Source organism: Aotus nancymaae, unplaced genomic scaffold (assembly GCF_030222135.1).
Source record: "Aotus nancymaae isolate 86718 unplaced genomic scaffold, 86718_ANA_hifiasm-v0.15.2.pri h1tg000018l, whole genome shotgun sequence".
Lineage (NCBI taxonomy): Eukaryota > Metazoa > Chordata > Mammalia > Primates > Aotidae > Aotus > Aotus nancymaae.
In genome coordinates this window covers 7,435,586-7,456,365 of record NW_026988430.1, presented here as the reverse complement: position 1 = coordinate 7,456,365, position 20,780 = coordinate 7,435,586, and the positions used below count along the sequence as shown (strand labels likewise).

At 47.3% G+C, this 20,780-nt stretch overlaps 1 protein-coding gene across 2 annotated transcripts in view; it reads right to left on the bottom strand.

Annotated features, from left to right (window-relative positions):
* Window positions 1–20,780, bottom strand: part of NT5M (5',3'-nucleotidase, mitochondrial) — a 38,682-nt gene that overhangs the window by 6,831 nt on the left and 11,071 nt on the right. For both annotated transcript variants that reach the window (XM_064378230.1, XM_064378231.1), the window contains exon 3: window positions 15,133–15,193. In XM_064378230.1, coding sequence (XP_064234300.1) covers window positions 15,133–15,193 — 61 coding nt within the window. The remainder of the gene's footprint in view (window positions 1–15,132; window positions 15,194–20,780) is intronic.

Here is a 20,780-nt window from a genome sequence, read left to right as displayed (position 1 = left end):
ACATAAAGCAACTAGAACTATTAATTTGCCAAAGTAACAGGATACAAGGTCAATATACAAAAATCACATATATTTTTGAAATAAAACTAGAAATCAATAACAAGAGGAATTTTGGAAACTATACAAACACGGAAACATTAAACAATATGCTCCTGAATGAAGTGGGTCAATGAAGAAATTAAGGAAGTTGAAACATTTCTTGAAATACATGATAACAGAAGCACAACATACCAACACCTATGGGGTGTGGCAGAAGCAGGACGAAGCATGCCACATCGAAAAGAAGAAAACGCTTTTGTGGGGGTCTAGTTTTTTTTAAAAAAAAATTTAAAAAGAGGAAAAACTTCAAGTAAACAACATAATGATGCACCCTAAAGAAATAGAAAAACAAGAGCAGGCCAGGTGCAGTGGCTCACACCTGTCATCCCAGCACTTTGGGAGGCCGAGGCAGGCAGATCACAAGGTCATGAGTTCGAGACCCAGCCTGGCCAACATGGTGCAACCCCGTCTCTACTAAAAATCCAAAAATTACCTGGACGTGGTGGCACACACCTGTAATCCTAGCTACTCAAGGGGCTAAGGCAGAAGAACTGCTTGAACCTGGAAGGCAGAGGTTGCAATGAGCCGAGATTGCACCACTGCACTCCAGCCTGGGCAACAGAGTAAGACTCTTGTCTCAAAAAAAAAAGAGCAAATGAAACTCAAAATTAATAGAAGAAAAGAAACAGTCAGGAATGGTGGCTCATGCCTGTAATCCCAACAATTTGGGATGCCGAGGCGAGCAGATCACCTGAGGTCAGAAGTTCAAGACCAGACTGACCAACATGGAGAAACCCCGTCTCTACTAAAAATACAAAATTAGCTGGGTGTAGTGGCACATGCCTGTAATCCCAGCTACTCGGGAGGCTGAGGCAGGACAATCGTTTGAACCCAAGAGGCGGAAGTTGCAGTGAGCACCATTGCGATCCAGCCTGGGCAACAAGAGCAAAACTCTGTCTCAAAAAAAAAAAAAAAAAAAAAAGAGCAGAGCAAAATAAATGAATATGAAATGAATAAAAAATACAAAAGATTGGTTTTGTGAAAAGAAACAAAAAGTTGGTTTTTTGGAAAGGTAAACAAAATGACAAACCTTTAGCCAGACTAATTAAGAAAAAAAGAGAGATGACCCAAATAAATAAAATCAGAGTTGACAAAGGAGACATTACAACTGATATCACGGAGGTATAAAGGATCGTTAGTGGCCACTATGAGCAACTACATGCCAATACCTTAGAAAATCTAGAAGAAACGGACACCTAGACATGTGCAATCTGCCCAGACTGAGCCATGGAGAAATCCAAACAAACAGACCGATAGCAAGTAACAAAAACTGAAGCCATAAAAAAAGTCTCCCAGCAAAGAAAAGGCCAGCACCCAATGGCTTCACTGCTGAATTCTACCAAACACAAAGAACTAATACCAATCCTACTCAAACTATTCAGAAGTAGACAGAAGGAAGGAATACTTCCGAACTCATTCTATGAGCCCAGTATTACCATGATACCAAAACCAGACAAAAACACATCAAAAAAAAAAAAGAAAAAGAAAGAAAACTATAGGCCAATATCGCTGATAAATATTGATGCAAAAATCCTCAACAAAATATTAGCAAATCGAATTCAACAACATATTAAAAAGATCATTCGGCATGACCAAGTGGGACTTATCCCTGGGATGCAAGGATAGTCCAGCAAATGCAAATCAATTAATGCGATATATCAACAGAATGAAGGACAAAAACCATATGATTAGTTCAATTGATGCTGAAAAAGTATTTGATAAAATTCAATAGCCTTTCATGATAAAAACCCTCAAAAAACTGGGTATGGAAGGAACATAACATAATAAAAGCCATATATGGCAGACTATATATGGCTAGTATCATACTGGATGGGAAAAAACTGAAACCCTTTTCTGTAAGATCAGGAACATGACAAGAATGCCCACTGTCACCACTGTTATTCAGCATAGTACTGGAAGTCCTAGCCAGAGCAATCAGACAAGAGAAAGAAATAAAGGGCATCCAAATTAGAAAGAAAGAAGTCAAATTGTCCTTGTTTGAAGATGACATGATCTTATATTTGGAAAAACCTAAAGACTCCACCAAAAAACTACTAGAACTGATAAAGTCGGCAAAGTTGCAGGATACCAAATCAATATGCAAAAATCAGTAGCACTTGTATATGCCAACAGTGAACAATCTGAAAAAAAATTAAGAAAGGAATCTCATTTAAAATAGCTACGAATAAAATAAAATATCTAGTAATTAACCCAAGTGAAAGAGCTCTACGATGAAACCTATAAAACATTGATACAAGAAATTGAAGATACAAAAAGTGGAAAGATATTCATTCCATGTCCATGGATTCAAAGAATAAATATAGTTAAAACGTTCATACTGACCGGGCACGGTGGCTCACGCCTGTAATCCCAGCACTTTGGGAGGCCAAGGTGGGCCGATCACAAGGTTAAGAGATCAAGACCATCCTGGCCAACATGGTGAAACCTTATCTCTACTAAAATACAAAAATTAGCTGGGCGTGGTGGCACACGCCTGTAGTCCCAGCTACTCGGGAGGCTGAGGCAGGAGAATTGGTTGAACCTGGGAGGCGGAGGTTACAGTAAGCCGCGATCTTGCCTCTGCACTCCAGCCTGGCACCTGGTAACAGAGCAAGACTCTGTCTTTAAAAAAAAAAAAAAAAAAGTTCATACTACCCAAAGCAATTTACAGATTTAATTCAATCCCTATTAAAATGCCAATGACATTCTTCATAGAAATAGGAAAAAAACCCTAAAATTTATATAGAACCACAAAAGTTCCGGAATACCCACAGCTATCCTAAGCAAAAGGAACAAAACTAGAAGAATCACATTACCTAACTTTAAATTATACTATAGAGTTACAGTATCCCAAATGATATGTTACTGGCATAAAAACAGACACATAGATCAGTGGATAAGAATACAGAACCAGGCTGGGCATGGTGGCTCACACTGTAATCCCAGCTCTTTGGGAGGCTGAGGCAGGCAGATTGTCTGAGGTCAGGAGTTCGAGATTAGCCTGGCTAACATGGTGAAACCTCATCTCTACTTAAAATACAAAAATTAGCTGTGTGTGGTGGCACACGCCTGTAGTTCAGCTATTCCAGAAGCTGAGGCAGGAGAACTGCTTGAACCCGGGAGGTGGAGGTTGCAGTGAGCCAAAATGGCACCACTGCACTCCAGTCTGGGCAACAGAGCAAGACTCCATCTTTAAAAAAAAAAAAAAACAAAACACACAGATAAATCTATGAACTCATTTTTGACAAAGGTGCCAAGAACATACATTGGGACAAAGACAGTCTCTTTAATAAATGGCACTGGAAAACTGGATATCCATACGCAAAAGAATTAAACTAGATCCCTCTCTCTAGACATATACAAAATCTACTAAAAGAAAACATTGGGGAGGCAAGGCGCGGTGGCTTACACCCATAATCTCAGCACTTTGGGAGGCTGAGGCAGGCAGATTGCTTGAGCCCTGGTGTCCAAGACCAGTCTGGGCTACACACTGAGACCTCGTCTCTACAAAAAACACAAAAATTAGCCAGGCATGGTGGCATGCACTTGTAGTCCCAGCTATTTGGGAGGCTAAGGTGGGAGGATTGATTGAGGCTGGGAAGTCAAGGCTGCAATGAGCCATGATTGCACCACTTATACACCAGTCTGGGAGACAGAGCAAAACGCTGTCTCAAAAAAAAAAAAAAAATTAGTCGGGCTTGGTGGCACACACCCAATAGTCGCAGCTACTCAGCAGGCTGAGGTAGAAAGATAGCTTCAGCCCAGGAGGTTGATGCTACAGTGAGCTGTGTTCACACTACTGCACTCCAGCCTGGGCTACAGAGCGAGACCCTGTCACAACAAAAGACATGCAAATGACAAACAGGTATATAAAAAGGTGCTCGACATCGCTGATCCTCAGAGAAATACAAATAAAACTACAAGCAGGTATCATCTCACGCCAGTCGAAATGGCATTTATCCAAAAGTCAGGCAGGAACAAATGCTGGAGAGAAGAAGCAGAAAAGAAAACCCTCGTACACTCCTGGTGGGAATGTAATGGAGGTTCCTCTGAAAATAGAGATACCTTACAATCCAGCAATCCCACTCCTAGGCATATATCCCGCCCCCCACCACCAAACAAAAGGAAAATAGTGTATGGAAAAGATATCTGCGTTCCCACGTTTACTGCGGCACTATTCACAACAGCCAAGATTTGGAAGCAACCTCAGTGTACATCAGCAGATGACTGGATTTTTAAAATGTGGTAAATACACACAATTGAGGACTATTCAGCCATAAAAGAATGAGAGCCTGTCATTGGCAACAACGTGGATGGCACTGGAGGTCATTATGTTAAGTGAAATAAGCCAGGCACAGAAAGAATGTCACATGTTCTCACTATGGGAGCTAAAAATTAAAACAACTGAACTCATGGAGATAGAGCATAGGAGGATGGTTACCAGAGGCTGGGAAGGCGAGTGGAGGAGTATCTGGGGGGAAGTAGAGAGGGTTAATGGGTACAAAAAAATAGAAAGAATGAATAAGACCTAGTATTTGCTAGCACAACAGGGTGAATATAGTCAAAAAATAATTTAGTTGTTCATGGCTGGTCAAGGTGGCTCACACCTGTAATCCCAGCACCTTGGGAGGCCAAGGCAGGTGGATCACCTGAGGTCAGGAGTTCAAGACCAGCCTGGCCAACATGGCAAAAAATACAAAAAATACAAAAATACAAAAATACAAATATTAGCCAGGACTGGTGGCATGCGCCTGTAGTTTCAGCTACTCAGGAGGCTGAGGCAGAAGAATCTCTGGAACCCAGGAGGCGGAGGTTGTAGTAAGCAGAGATCGCACCACTGCACTCCAGCCTGAGCTACAGAGTGAGACTCCACCTAAAAAAAAAGTTGTTCATTTTAAAATAACTACATATATAATCGGATTGCCTGTAACACAAAGGATTGAATATTTGAGGTAACAGATACCCCATCTGCCCTGATATGTTTGTTACACATTGCATGCCTGCATCAAAACATCTAATGTACCTCATAGACATATCTAATATATACCCAAAAAATTAAAAATTAAAATTAAAAAACCACTTGTATGCATTTGGAAACTGCAATTAAACAAAAAAGTTTATAATAACATTAAAAATAAAATCGGCTGTGGCTGGGTGCAGTGGCTCACACCTGTAATCCCAGCACTTTGGGAGGCCAAGGTGGGCGGATCACCTGAAGTCAGGAGTTCGAGATCAGCCTGACCAACATGGTGAAACCCTGTCTCTATCATAAATAAATAAACAAATAAATAAATAAATAAAATCAGCTGAACTGTACACTTAAAATGATAAATTTTGTGTGTATTAACCACTATAAAATTTAAAAAAATATTTTTATAAAGATAGTCTCTGTGCCAAACAAAATACACCATGAAATTGAGACAAATTTGACACAGTATGTGGAAGACTGGTGCACTGAAGCTGCAGAACATTGCTGAGAGAAGTTAAAGGTGTCCTATATAAATGAGGAGGTGTGTGTGCTCGCAGATCAGAAGATCCAATATTGTTTAGCTGCATAGCTACAATGCACTTGCAATCAAATTCTCACTAGGTTCTTTGTGGAAACTGAGAAGCCTGTTCTAAGCTTTCAGTAGAAATATAAAGGACCTAGAATAGCCAAAACAATTTTTTAAACCAAGAATAATTTTGGAAAACTCACACTGCTTTCAAAACTTACTATAAAACTACAGTGGCTAGGCGCAGTGGCTAACGCCTGTAATCCCAACTCTTTGGGAGGCCAAGGCAGGTGGATTACCTGAAGTCAGGAGTTCGAGACCAGCCTGGCCAACATGATGAAACCCTATCTCTACTAAAAATAGAAAAAAATTATCCGGGTGTGGTGGCGGGCTCCTATAATCCCAGCTTCTCAGGAGGCTGAGGCAGGGAGATTCCCTTGAACCTGGGAGGTGGAGGTTGCAGTGAGCCGGGATTGTGTTGTTGCACTCCCGCCTGGGTGACAGAGTGAAACTTCATCTCAAAAACAAAAAAAAAAGGATCATAACCTAAATAAAAAATCTAAACATATAAAACTTCTGCTCTTCTAAAGACTCTGTTGAGAAAATTTGCCTGTAATCTCAGCACTTTGGGAGGCTGAGGCAGGAGGATTGCTTGAGTCCAGGAGTTCAAGACCAGTTTGGGCAACATAGCAAGACTCCATCTCTACAAAAAACAAGTTTTAAAAATTAGCTGGGCATAATGGCACTTGCCTGTAGTCCTAGCTACTCAGGAGGTTAAGGTGGGAGGATCACTTCAGCCCAGGGAGTCACAGCTACAGTGAGCCATGATCATGCCACTGCACTCCAGTCAGGGTGCCAGAGCAAAACCCTGTCTCTCCAAAAAGAAAAAAAAAGAGAAGCCTGGGCACAGTGGCTCACACCTGTAATCCCAGCACTTTGAGAGGCTAAGGTGGGTTGATCACAAGGTCAGGAGTTCGAGACCAGTCTGACCAACATGGTGAAATCCCGTCTCTACTAAAAATACAAAAATTAGCCTGGTATGGTGGTACATGCCTGCAATCCCAGCTACTCAGGAGGCTAAGGCAGGAGAATCATTTGAACCTAGAAGGCGGATGTTGCAGTGAGCCAAGATTGTGCCACTGCACTCCAGCCTGGGCAACAGAGAGAGACACCATCTCAAAAAAAATAAAATAAAATAAAATACAAAGCACAGACTGGGACAGAATATTTGTAAAACACATTATCTGATAAAGAACTTGTTTCTAGCATATATAAAGAACCCTCACAACTCACAAGCAACTCAGTGAGAAACTAGGCAAAAGGCTTGAACACTTCATCACAGAAAACATACAAAGGGCTATTTAGTTAAAAAGATGTTCAATATCATTAATCAAGGAAATGCAAATTAAAACAACAATGAGGCACTACTACACATGCATGAGAAAGGCCAAAATCCAGAGCCCTGACAACGCCAAATGCTGGAGAGGATATGGAGCAAGAGGGACTCTCATTCACTGTGGATTTTAATAGCCTTTACTTTTTAGTCACAGAAAAATTGAGCAGAGGTACAGATTTCCCATATACCCTCCACCCCTGCACAATGCATAGCCACCCCTTTTATCAACATTACGGAACGCAGGATACTAGGAGTGAACCCTGATGTAAACTATGGGCTCTGGGTGGCCATAGTGCATAGAGGTAGGTTCATCGGCTGTAACAATGTGCACGCTGGTGGGGGCATTGTGCCTTTAGCTCAGATTTGCCTCAGAGGGACACCTCAGTGGACAAGGGTAGGCTTGGACAAGGAACCGTCTGTTGGGTTTATCAGCAGCTGTTTGGAAGAAGGCTTGCTTATCACCTGATCACCATTTTGGTTCCTGAAAGCTCTAGGGAGAAAATAGTTCAGCCCAGATGTATGTAAAGGTATGCAAGCATAAAGTGGTTCTGTTCTAGACCAGAATCAGGAAAAATGCCTGCCATGGAACCTAAAACTACATGTAGCTAAAGAACTGTGGGCAGGACTCCCAGGGGAGGCCCTCTCTCCAAGACCCAGGGGTGCAGGCAGGAAGTCCATGAACCACCTCGAGAGCAAAGAGACCAGTGATTACCAAGAAGACACAGGAGTAAAGGGGGATGCTGGCAGAGGATAGTGCTGGAAAAGATCAGAGGGGCAGATGGCTGGCAGCTCTCATCCCTACCTCCCTGCCCTTCCTGTGCCATGTGGCTCACAGGCCCACCACCAAATGCACACATTAGAACCAGAGCTCTATGAGTTAAACATGATCCATGGCAGGTAGAATGTTGGAAGGGACAAAGTCCTGCTCCACTTAGATGAGCAGATCCCAAGACAAGCCTCAAATCAGGGAGGGTGGGGTATGCAGGTGTGAGAGGTGGGTGAATGACATTGTTAGAAAAATAATACCATAAAGCTGGAGGTTTTCAGAATGAATGGCTTGATCTAGGACACCTTAAAAGTATTATGACCAGGCACGATGGCTCATCCCTGTAATCTCAGCACTTTGGAAGGCCAAGGCAAGAGGACCACTTGAGGCCAGGAGTTAGAGACCAGCCTAGGCAACACAGGGAGACCCCATCTTCAAAAACATGTTTTTAATTAGCTGGGTGTGGTGGCATGTGCCTGTAATCCTAACCAGTGGGAGGCTGAGACAAGAGGACCACCTGAGCCCAGGAGTTAAGAGGCTGCAGTGAGCTATGATCGTGCCACTACACTCCAGCCTGGGTGACAGAGCAAGACCCTGTCTTTTAAAAAAAATTACATAAATAAATAAAGGGATCATGTGCTTTTGTCTATAATGCTTATTACAATGATAAAATGGCCAGATCTAACTAAAAGGAGTGGGTTACTTTTGGAATTATTAGCCATCTGAACAGCCAATTTTATTTTCTTGGGAAATGTAATTCACATACCATGAAATTCACCAATTTAAAGCGTACAATTCATTGATCATTAGTGTATTGACAATGTTATGCAATCATTACCACTATCTAAATTCTAGAATGTTTGCATTACCCCTAAAAGAAACCTCAAGCCAATTAGCAGGAACAAACAATTTTTAAGATAACCACTGATATGGGCCAGAAACATGCCAAAAAACACACCGTGAGCCTCACTGAGATGGCATGGTGGGGGTGAGAGTGGGGTTCAGGAGCTCCAGACAAAGCTCCTGAAGGCTGGCAGTGTGGCCCCCATGCCATCCCCAAAAGAACCTAGGGCTTCTTTACGTGCCAAGAGAAAGTCTCAAGCCTTTTAGCATAAGTCCTACAGGGAGCAACTGGAAAAGGTACTGGGAGCAACTGAAAATTCAGAGTAAAATACGCAAAGAAGGCCAGGCGCCGTGGCCCACGCCTGTAATCCTAGCACTCTGTGAGGCAGAGGCGGGCAGATTGCCTGAGCTCAGGAGTTCAAGGCCAGCCTGGGCAACATGGTGAAACTCTGTCTCTACTAAAATACAAAAAATTAGCCAGGCATGGTGGCATGCACCAGTATTCCCAGCTACAGGCTGAGGCAGGAGAATTGCTAGAACCCAGGAGGTGGAGGTTGCAGTGAGCCGAGATTACACCACTACTCTCCAGCCTGGGCAACAGAGCAAGACCCTGTCTCAAAAACAAAATACACACACACACACACACACACACACAAATGCAAAGAAGTATAATTCATTATATTAAAAAAAAAAAAAAGGTCTATATTGGCCAGGTGCGTTAGCTCACGTCTGTAACCCCAGCACTTTAGGGGCCCGAGGTGGGTGGATCACTTGAGGTCAGGAGTTTGAGACTAGCCTAGTCAATATGGTGAAACTCCGTCTCTACTAAAAATACAAAAATTAGCCAGGCATGGTGGCAGTTGCCTGTAATCCCAGTTACTTGGGAGGCTGAGGCAGGAGAATTGCTTGAACCCAAGAGGCGGAGATTGCAGTGAGTTGAGATCACGCCACTGCACTCCAGCCTGGGCCACAGAACGAGACTCTGTCTCAAAAAAAAAAAAAGTCTAGGTTTTTATGTTTTTATTCCAGGTTAAAGGAAGAGGCTCAATTAAGAAGTAGGTTGGTTATTTATTTATTTATTTATTTATTTTTTGAGACAGAGACTTACTCTGTCACTAAGCCTGGAATGCAGAGGCATGATCATAGCTCACTGCAGCCTTGACCTCCCAGGCTCAAGCAATCCTCCCACCTCAGCTTCCCAAAATGCTGCAACTACAGACACACACCAGCACACCCAGCTCATTTTTTTTTTTTAGTAGAGATGAGATCTCACCGTGTTGTCCAGGCCGGTCTCCAACTCCTAGGTTCAAGTGATCCTCCTGCCTCAGCCTCCCAAAGTGGGATTACAAGCGTGAGCCACTGCACCCGGCCTGAAGTGGGAATTTTTGACATTTATTCTAAAAATCAATGTTGAATGAGGCAGACATGTCATCTGGAAACCAGACTTCAAGTCAGAAAAGCACATTCCCCTTTGCACCCAAGCCCCTCCCTTAATTTGGCTTGTGATTACTCCCCTTGTTGAACGGGAAAATTTCAGAGTAAAATGTCACGCCTGTGCAGGAAGAACTTGCCATGGATTTTAAAATCTCTCTGCAGGGTGAAAGATACAGGTCATGCTGCTTCAGTTCTGAGTCAGGGAGTCCGAGAAGAGGCACTGAGGCCGAGGAGCAGAGCACGGGCTCTGAAGTCCGACTCCCCACTTTCTGGCTGCTGACCCTGTGCCTCAGTCTCCCCATCTGTAGAACAGGGATAATAACAGTACCTATTGTCTAGGGCTACTATGAGGCTAAATGCATCACTACAGGGCAAGCCCTTGCAGGCATATACGACCAGCTTGGCTACTGTTAACCATTACCCAGCGGTTTGGGTTTAGAATGTTGGCAAACCTTCTTTCCAACCAGAAAGAAGGTTCTGGTAACCTGAATGTCACCCAACTCAACTCCCTCCATGTGAGAAAGAGGGAGAGCTGATGGCAGTCAGGTTCCCATCCTCTGACTGGGTCTTGAAAGAAAATCAACCAAGGAGAAAAGTTCCCACTTCTGGCCACAAAGGCTGATCCTACTTGGTGCACGGAGCTGGCGAGGAAGTGTGCGTGGTCTGGGGCCTGAGCCTAGACTGGGGCTACCATGTTGGAGACCTCTGTCCTGTGCAGACATGTCCCGAGACCCACCCCCAGCCCTTCCTTGCCACCCCCAGGCATGGAGCAGAGGAACTGTTAATACCTGCCCGCCCTCAGCCAGGGAAGAAGTGCCAGTCTACAGGGCTGGGAGGGGCATAAACGGTGGGCCGGGGGTGCCTGGAGCAAGCTTCGTCTTACTCACATCTAGCCCACACTTTCCCCCTTGTCTTAGTTCTAGGGTTAGAGGTGGTGGTGTGTCCAAACCATGACGACAGCTGGGAGATCTGAATAAACTAATCCACTTCACCCGGCCCAACCCCACTCCTAACAGCCCCTGTAGCCACCAGCCAACAAATTCATCCCGAATTCCTCAAATGTGCCACGCACTTTCCCGTCTTCGTGTATCTGTTCAACAGCCCACTTCCTCTACTGACTGACCCTACGTGGCCCAGCCTACCCACTGGCAGGAGAGGACCCTGCCCACGGCTGGTGCAGTGGAAGTGAATAAATTTTCTGTGTGACATTTACCCAAACCCTACCTTTTCTCACATGACCCAGGAGTTCTATTTCTTGGAATTCACCCTAAGGACATGACCGTACAAAGACTTACTCACAAGACACCTTCAGCTATTAACAATCATGTTTCTAGCCAGGCGTGGTGGCTTCCACCTATAATCCCAGGACTTTGGGAGGCCAAGGTGGGCAGACCACTTTGAGGCCAGGAGTTTGAGACCAACCTGGCCAACATGGTGAAACCCCACCTCTATTAAAAATATAAAAAATTCAGCGGGCATGGTAACACACACTTGTCGTTTCAGCTGCTTGGGAGGCGGAGGTATGAGAATCACTTAAACCCAGGAGGTAGAAGTTGCAGTTAGCCCAAATCATGCCACTGCACTCCAGCCTGGGACACAGAGCTAGACTCTGCCTCAAAAAAAAAAAAATCCTATTTCTGAAGAGAGTGTTTGACAACAGAAAAAAGGCTAAAAATGTATTACTAAGCAGAAAAGGAAAACCATACAGGATGTAAGCTTTGTTAAATACATGTATTATTATTATTATTATTTGAGATGGAGTCTCTCTCTGTAGCCCAGGCCAGAGTACAGTGGCGCAATCTCGGCTCACTGCAACCTCCGCCTCCCGGGTCCTGGTTCAAGTAATTCTCCTACCTCAGCCTCCCAAGTAGCTGGGATTACAAGCACGAGCCATCATGTCCAGCTAATTTTTGTATTTTTTAGTAGAGATGAGGTTTCACCATGTTGGCCAGTCTGGACTTGAACTCCTGACCTCATGATCTGCCTGCCTCAGCCTCCCAAAGTGTTGGGATTACAGGCGTTAGCCACCGTGCCCGACCCATGTATTATGTTTAAAACACATCAAAGAAAAACCAAGGCCGGGCGCGGTGGCTCACATCTGTGATCCCAGCACTCTGGGAGGCTGAGTGGGTAGATCACAAGGTCAGGAGCTCAAGACCAGCTTGGCTAACGTGATGAAACCCATTTCTATTAAAAATTAAAAAACTAGCTGGGCGTGGTGGCATGCACCTGTAATCCCAGCTACTCAGGAGGCTGAGGCAGGAGGATTGCTTGAACGTGGGAGGCAGATGTTGCACTGAGTTGAGATGGCGCCACTGCACTCCAGCCTGAGTGACATAGTGAGACGCTGCCCCTGCCAAAAAAAAGCTAGAAACAGATCAAAGTGCTAACAGCATCTCTCTCCAGGTGGTGGGACTGCAGACGTGGATTCTTGTTGCCTTTGCTCTTTCATTTAGTTCGATCAGGACATCCACTGTCAGTGTGCCCCGTCTTCTGGCAACGGTACCTCAACTCCTCTGGAAAGTCAGGCCTCTGTCACCAGCTGTGGCCTTTTAGGACAGTCCATCAGGGCACCCAGGGCTAGGTGTGGGACCCAAGCTCAGCTGATGGGCCTCCCTCTCCTGGGACTATGAATCTTGGGCAATGAAACCCAAGGATGGAGAAAGGGGGTTCCAGCATCTTTGACTCTTGGCTGGAGAGTCTGTGAGCTCTGCCCCTGTGGTCTCAGGCCTGCTTCCTCAGGCTTCCCTTTGATTTCCTGAGCAAAGCAACATCCTTCTAATCGGTCCTGCCTTTGTTCAAGTTAGCCAGAGGCTGTTGATGTTGCTGGGACTAGGGTCCTAACTGACATCCCCTTCCTCTTATATCCGCACTGTTTCCAAATCCTCTCCAGTGAGTGAACGCTAGCTACCTGCCGGGGAACATACAGGCAGACCCAGAGCAGGCCTCGCTGCCTGGGCAAGCGTCAGACCCGGTACATGAGCTGCCTCATCCCTCGGAGCCTCAGTTTCTTCATCTGTCAAATCAGAAGAGTTTTCTTGTTTCACAGGCAGCTGTTATAAACGTCAAAAGTGATAATAGAAGGACAGCGCCTGGCTCTATCAAAGTCAAATGAGCTGCAAGCACTGTTGCTCGCAGGTGTTTAGTAACTCTCTGTTGGACAAATGAATCTACTCATCTAACAACAAACGCTGAGTACTCACGCTGTGCTGCCCTGCGCTGGGCGCTGGGCTTGACAGTGGGCAGGACAGTGAGAGCCCAGCCTGCACAGGTCCCGGCCCAGTCGGGAGATGGACAAAGAACAAGCCACAGATGAAAACGTAAACCCATTTCAATGGTGGGAAGCGTTATCCAAAAACCAAGGTGGACAAAGAATACACTTAAACATGACGGTCACAAAATATGGGGAGACTTCTGGGCGGAGGCCTCACGGACGAGAAGGCACCAGGACTGGGGATGGGAGGAGAACATTCCGAGCCAAAAGCTGCTGGAAAAGCAGATGGGGAGGGGGCCCCGGTGGATGGAGAGGCAGGCAGGCCCTGCAGGTCATGCCCAGGCATGTGCACATGGTTTCTAAAGGGAAACCATAAAGAGGTTTCAAGTCAGGAGCTGCCATGATCTGCTGTGTGAGAGGCCTTGTCAGCCTGTGTGGAACTGAGAGGAGCAGACAGTTTAGGAGGCCCCGTCAGCTGTTCTAGGAGGAAACGCCAGGGTGGTGGCAGTGAGAAGAGAGAAGCGGACATGTGCCAGGCGCAGTTTAGAAGTCAGTCCCACAAGACATGGGACGTACCGACACGCTGGAGGTGAGCGGTTAGAGAAGATTCATCAGGATGGCCCCTGACTTCCAACCTGAGGCCGGCAGACAGCAGTGCCACCCACTGGGAGGGAAGGAAGGACACGGCAAGGAAATCAGCACCCCAGGGACAGATACGTTGGATCTGAGTGTCTGGAGCTTGAGGGCAGTCCAGGGCTGAGGCTACAAAGGTGGGACGATCAGCACAAAGACAGTATCTAATCCCCAGGAACAGATGAATGAGGCCTTGTTGTTAATCTCACTCCCATAGTTGCTGGTCGACCACCATGGCCACCCAGTGAAACTCCAGCTAAAATAGTGACTGCCTCAGCCTCCTCCTGAGTAACTGGAAGTACACTGTGCCAGGCCATGAATTTCATTTAAATATAGAATCCAGGCCAGGCCTGGTGGCTCATGCCTTGAATCCCAGCACTTTGGAAGGCCAAGGCGGGTGGATGACCTGAGCTCAGGAGTCTGAGACCAGTCCGGCCAACATGGCAAAACCCTGTCTCTATTACAAATAGAGAAAAAATTAGCTGGGCCTGGTGGTGGACACTTGTAATCTCAGCTACTGAGGAGGCTGAGGCAGGAGAATCGTTTGAACCCTGGAGGCAGAGGTTGCAGTAGCCAAGATCGTGCCACTGCACTCCAGCCTGGGTGACGACAAGAGCAAAACTCCATCATCAAAAAAAAAAGGAATCCAGAGAGAAAGGTCATGTGAAGACCCCTGAAAGAACTCATGCCTGAAGGTTTGACGCCCCCAGAGCAGGAGGGGCTCCAGGCTGAAGATCTCGCCTTCCTGAGCTTGGGAAGAGCTGCTCTGGCCTCCAGCATGAGCGCCTCCTCCAGGGTCACAGACCTTTCCTCTGGGTTTGGCCACTTCAAGTTCCCAATTTCCAGAAAGGTCTCAATGTCATGCAATTCTAATTCTTTTCAATGAAGATAATAAAGTGAGTAAATAGCAAAATGAACTTTACCCAGCTCACCTTTGTGAGACTTTCCATGGAAATATATCCACGTGCCTCCAGGCCCTCCCCAGCTATGGTTCTCACCCTTCAAAGGCCTGCTCTGGGCCAGGCTGACCTGACACGGTGACAGGTACTCTTCCCGGAGAACTTGCATCATAACGAGTCCCCATCTAGAGCCTCAGGCTGGGGCTGGAGAGGGCCCTGGGGAGCGGGAGCTACTGTCACAGAGGTGGGGGAGTGCTGCAAGGGTCCATCCCCTTTCCACAGGCAGGCTGGGTCCCACACCCCTCACCTGTTTGAACACAGGTGAGGTCCAGCTGAGCAGATGCATGCCTTACCTTCTCATAGGGACAGTACTTGAACATCTTGATGGGGCTTGTGCAGATGAAGACGTCAGTGCTGTCAACAAGAGAAGGGAGGCTGAGTGGCAAGCCTGCAGCCCTTGACTCACCACCCGAGGCCCTCCCAACCTGCCCCGGCTGAGCGGTGAGCCTGCAGCCCCCGACTCACCACCCGAGGCCCTCCCCACCTGCCCCGCCTTCACAGGGCTGGACCCTTTGAGTCTGAACCCTTCACCTGCTGTGGGAGCCCCACCACCCTGTACTATCTCCATGCCAGAGGCATTGGCCTCGTGTGTCTGCCCCATCCCATGGCCCTGGGCAGCCACATGACCCTACCCTGGCCATGGGCAGCCAGCTCTGGGCTGGACATCTGCCTGCAGGGCCTCCTGTGATGCAGAGAGGTAAGTCAAGAAATCTATGAGGAAGAAGGATTCTAGTGTGCAAGTCCCCTGGCCCGGGGAACACAGAGAAGGGGCCTACTCCATGCTGGGCTGAGCCCTGCAGTGATCGAGTCCCTGAAAGACAGGCCTGGCTTGGCTCAGCATGAGGAGCACCAAGTCCCCGGGGTCGCAGTGCTGTGCTGTACATGGGGCAGCTGACCCAAATGGCCTCCCAGGTGCCTGCACCCTCATGCCCACAGGGCCCTAGCCCTCACTAATGGGGCCACTTGGTCCCAAACACCCTCATGAGGCCGGCATTCGCCACTGGAACCTGTATCTCCTGTGCATTTTGCTGAGCCTCTGGAAGACAGAACTTTGCTGATGCTCTCTCTCTGGCAAACGAGTCCCCCAAGAGGCAGAGGTGAGACTGTCAGGTTCCTGGGCACAGGGTGTGCCCTCTCATTACCTGACTCTTGGCACTACCTCCGCCAGCCATGCCAGCCCCTCTCCTGAAGACTCAGCCTCTCCCCAACATCCTCACTCCTGCCCCAACCGAAACTGGCCTCACATCAAGGGTGCACCTCCCCAGCTCGCCTCTGAGTGAGAGCTGCCTCTTCCTCACACCCCACAGACTTCAGAGATGGCGGCATCTTCCTTCTCCATTGCTCCTTCCAGATCCCTGATGCCAGTGCCCACACCCTATAGCACATCCCTGCTGCCCTTCCTGGCCGCTGTCACCATTGCCAGTTACTATCCCTCATGCACTCTGTCGCTGGCTGGACATCCTCTCCACTCCTGCTCCATCGCAGTCCTCAGTGACTTGATACATGTCCACATGTATGTGCGTGCACAGGTGCAGATCCAACACCTTGTCACTCAGTTCCAAACCTTCCCCACCTCCAAACACCTTCCTCTCCACCTCCAAACACCCAACCTCCAATAAGTCTCCTACTGTCACCCCATGGAGCTTGGAATCACTTCCCCCCAAATCCTAGTCTCAGGCTTTGCCTCCCTGGCCACCACCCACAACGCTTCAGCACATGTGTTCTCTCATCCTGCACTCAACTCTTCAGCCTCATGGAGACACCGTCCTTGTCCCAACTTGGCGACCCGCCTTTATCCAGCTGGGGCCCAGCCTTTGCTGCCATCCTCTGCTTGCGTTTCTTGTGCTCCACGCAGGCCTGTCTCGCCAGGCCCCTGAAGGAGCCCAGCTATCCCACTCCTCCCACCTGCACCCAAGCAACTCAATGTTGCTGGAGAAGAAAATTCACATCATCAGTTGGACCCATTTCATCTTCAATTCCTGACACTGAGCCAGGGCCTCCAGCTGCTTGGCAGCTCTCTCCAGTGCCCTCCCTGGCACTCTGGGCAGAGTCAGGACACATCTGCCTCATTTCCTCAATCTTCTTGTGGGTGAGACTCTGAGTGCACCTCATCATGGATGTGGAAGCTCACCTGCCACTGGGCTCTCTTCCTCCTCCATTCCAGCTCCTCGCCAGGTGCTGGGCCCAGACTCCCCATCTACTCCTCTGCTGACCTCTCCAGGTTGGGTCCAGACCCTCGGGGGCTCTCTGCCTGCACTCCTGCTTTAAACACCTTCTGCAGGCTGATGTGTCCCAGCCTCTCTCAGCACCAGCCTTACACCCACCTGGACACCTCACACACCTCATACAGGATTTCCGATGTGGGACATGTGGTCCTCTGCTCTAAAGCCTGTCCTTCCCTGAGTCTTCCCTCAGTTCCTGGACTATTTTAGATAAATAGAGATGATAAAGACGGAATTGTGCTCAAGCAAAACACCTAAAAATCACCTCTTTTTCCTACCTTTCTTCTACCCCCAATATCAGATCCATCCCCAGGTCTTATGGGTCCCACCAAAGCACACATCATCCACCAGCCTCTCTCCACAGACCTCACCCCAGACCCAACTGAGCCGCCTCCCACTGAGCAGCCACAACCATCTCCACTGACTCCTCAGCTTCCAGTTCTCGCTCCCCAAGCATTTCCACCCAGCATCCAGACTGAGTCTTGTTAAACAGCTTTACCGAGGTATAATCAACATGCAATAAACACACATATTAAAAGGGTACAAGTCAATAAATTTGGACATAAAGACACACATGGGAGGCTGAGTGTGGTGGCTCACTCCTGTAATCCCAGCACTTTTGAAGGCCGAGGCGTGTGGATTACCTGAGGTCAGGAGTTCGAGATGAGCCTGGCCAATATGGTGAAACCCTATCTCTACTAAAAATACAAAAATTAGCCTGGCATGGTGGTGCATACCTATAGTCCCAGCTACTGGGGAGGCTGAGGCAGGAGAATCGCTTGAACCTGGGAGGTGGAGGTTGCAGTGAGCCGAGATGGCACCACTGCATTCCAGCCTGGGTGACAGAGCAAGAATTTGTCACAAAAAAAAAAGAAAAGAAAAGTCTCATTGAGATATAATTCATATATCATAACATTCACCTATTTTAAGTGTATAACCAAATTAAAAATTTTGTGAGATGGAGTTTTGCTCTTGTTGCCCAGGATGGAGTCCAATGGCATAATCTCAGCTGACTGCAACCTCTATCTATTGGGTTCAAGCAATTCTCCTGCCTCAGCCTCCTGAGTAGTTGGGATCCCAGGTGTCTGGCACCATGCCCAGCTAATTTTTTTTTTTTTTTTTTTTTTTTTGTATTTTTAGTAGAGATGGGGTTTTGCCATGTCGCCCAGGCTGGTTTCAAACTCCTGAGCTCAGGCCATCCGCCCATCTACCTCAGCCTCCCAAAGCCTGGGATTACAGGCATGAGCCACCGTGCCAGCAGTCATTCCTTTTTATAGCAGAAACATATTCCATTGTGTGGCTACGTCACATCTTAAATATCCATCCAGGCCAAGCATGGTGGCTCATCCCTGCAATCCCAGCACTTTGGGAGGCCGAGCCGGGCAGATCACCTGAGGTCAGGAGTTCGAGACCAGCCTGACCAACATGGAGAAACCCCGTCTCTATTTAAAGTACAAATTAGCCGGGCATAGTGGCACATACCTGTAATTCCAGCTACTTGGGAGGCTGAGACAGGAGAATTGCTTGAACCTGGGAGGCGGAGGTTGTGGTGAGCCGAGATTGCACCATTGCACTCCAGCCCAGGCAACAAGAGTGAAACTCCATCTCAAACAAATAAATAAATAAATAAAATCCATCGATCACTTAAAAGATACTTGGGTTGTTTCTACCTTTTGGTTGCTGTGAATAGTGCTGCTGAAACATTCGGGTGTTAGTATTTGTTTGAATACCTGTTTTCAATTCCTTTGGGTATATATCAATGAGTGGAATTGCTGACTCATACAGTAAGTCTATGTCTAACTTTTTTGGTTTTTTTTTGAAATGGAGCCTCACTCTGTCACCCAACCTGGAGTGCAGTAGCATTATCTCAGCTCACTGCAACCCCCACTCCCAGGTTCAAGCAATTTTCCCGCCTCAGCCTCCCAAGTAGCTGAGATTACAAGGCGCCCACCACCACGCCCAGCTAATTTTTGTATTTTTAGTTGAGACGGGGGTTTCACCATGTTAGCCAGGCTGGTCTCCAACTCCTGACCTCAGGTGATCCGCCCTCCTCGGCTTCCCAAAGTGCTGGGATTACAGGCATGAGCCACTGCACCCGGCCTAACATTTTGAGGAAATGTTTTTAAAGGTTTTTTCCACAGCAGCTGCACAACTTTATACTCACACCCACAATGTGAATTGTGGTCTTTTTTTTTTTTTTTTTTTTTTTTTTTTTTTTTTTTTTTTTTGAGACGGAGTTTCGCTCTTGTTACCCAGGCTGGAGTGCAATGGCGCGATCTCGGCTCACCACAACCTCCGCCTCCTGGGTTCAGGCAATTCTCCTGCCTCAGCCTCCTGAGTAGCTGGGATTACAGGCACGCACCACCATGCCCAGCTAATTTTTTTGTATTAGTAGAGACGGGGTTTCACCATGTTGACCAGGATGGTCTCGATCTCTTGACCTCGTGATCCACCCGCCTCGGCCTCCCAAAGTGCTGGGATTACAGGCTTGAGCCACCGCGCCCGGCCGAATTGTGGTCTTTTTAGAGACAGTCTATGTTGCTGCCTAGGCTGGCTTAAGGGATCCTCCCTCCTCAGCCTTCCGAGTAGCTGGGACCACAGGTGAGTACCACTCGCCCGGCTCCTCCTTGGGGTTTTGACTTGCATTTCCCTAATGACTGATGATGTTTTCATGTACTTATTGGCCATCTGTATATCTTCATTGGAAAAATGTCTATCCAAATGCATTGCCCCAAATCCACATTTTAAAAACCTAAGTTATGGCCAGGCACAGTGGCTCAAGCCTGTAATCCCAGTACTTTGGGAAGTCAAGGACAGCAGATCACCTAAGGTTAGGAGTCTGAGAAGAGCCTGGCCAACATGGTGAAATCCCATCTCTACTAAAAATACAAAAATTAGCCAGGCATGGTGGCAGGCACCTGTAATCCCAGCTACTTGGGAGGCTGAGGCAGAAGAATCACTTGAACCCAGGAGGCAGAGGTTGCAGTGAGCCGAGAAAGCGCCGCTGGACTCCAGCCTGGGTGATAAGAGCGAAACTCTGTCTCAAAGAAATAGATAAATAAAAATAGAAACCTAAGTTACAGCAGGGTGTGGTGGCTCACACCTGTAATCCCAGCACTTTGGGAGGCCGAAGTGTCAGGAGGTCAGGAGTTCAAGACCAGCTTGGCCAACACAGTGAAAACCCATCTCCACTAAAAACACAGAAATTAGCCAGGTGTGTTGGCACACACCTGTAGTCTCAGTTATTCAGAAGGTTGAAACAGGAAAATTGCTTTTACCCGGGAGGCAGAGGTTGCAGTGAGCTGAGATCATACCACTGCACTCCAGTCTGGGCAACAGAGTGAGATTGTCTCAAAAAAAAAAAAAACCAAGTTAGATCACATCAATCTCTCTTCAACCTCACCCTCTGCACCCTGCCCCACTGCCACCCGCAGCATGCCCCCTAAGTTCCAGTTCCAGCTGTCCAGTTCCTTTATGTTACTCACATAAACGAAGGTCTGGCCCGGCTCAGGGCATTTACGGCTGCTCCTCTCTCGGCCTGCAAGGCCTGTCCCGACTCTTCACTGGCCTGTTCATTCTTACTCTTCAGGTCTGAAGTCAGTTCTCAGCTCCCTAGAGCAAGCTTCCCACCCCACCTAAAGTAGCCCTTCCCGGTTTACTCTCCAGCACAGCACCTTGTTTAGTTCTTCACAGAGCTTATCACAATTGGAAATTATTTT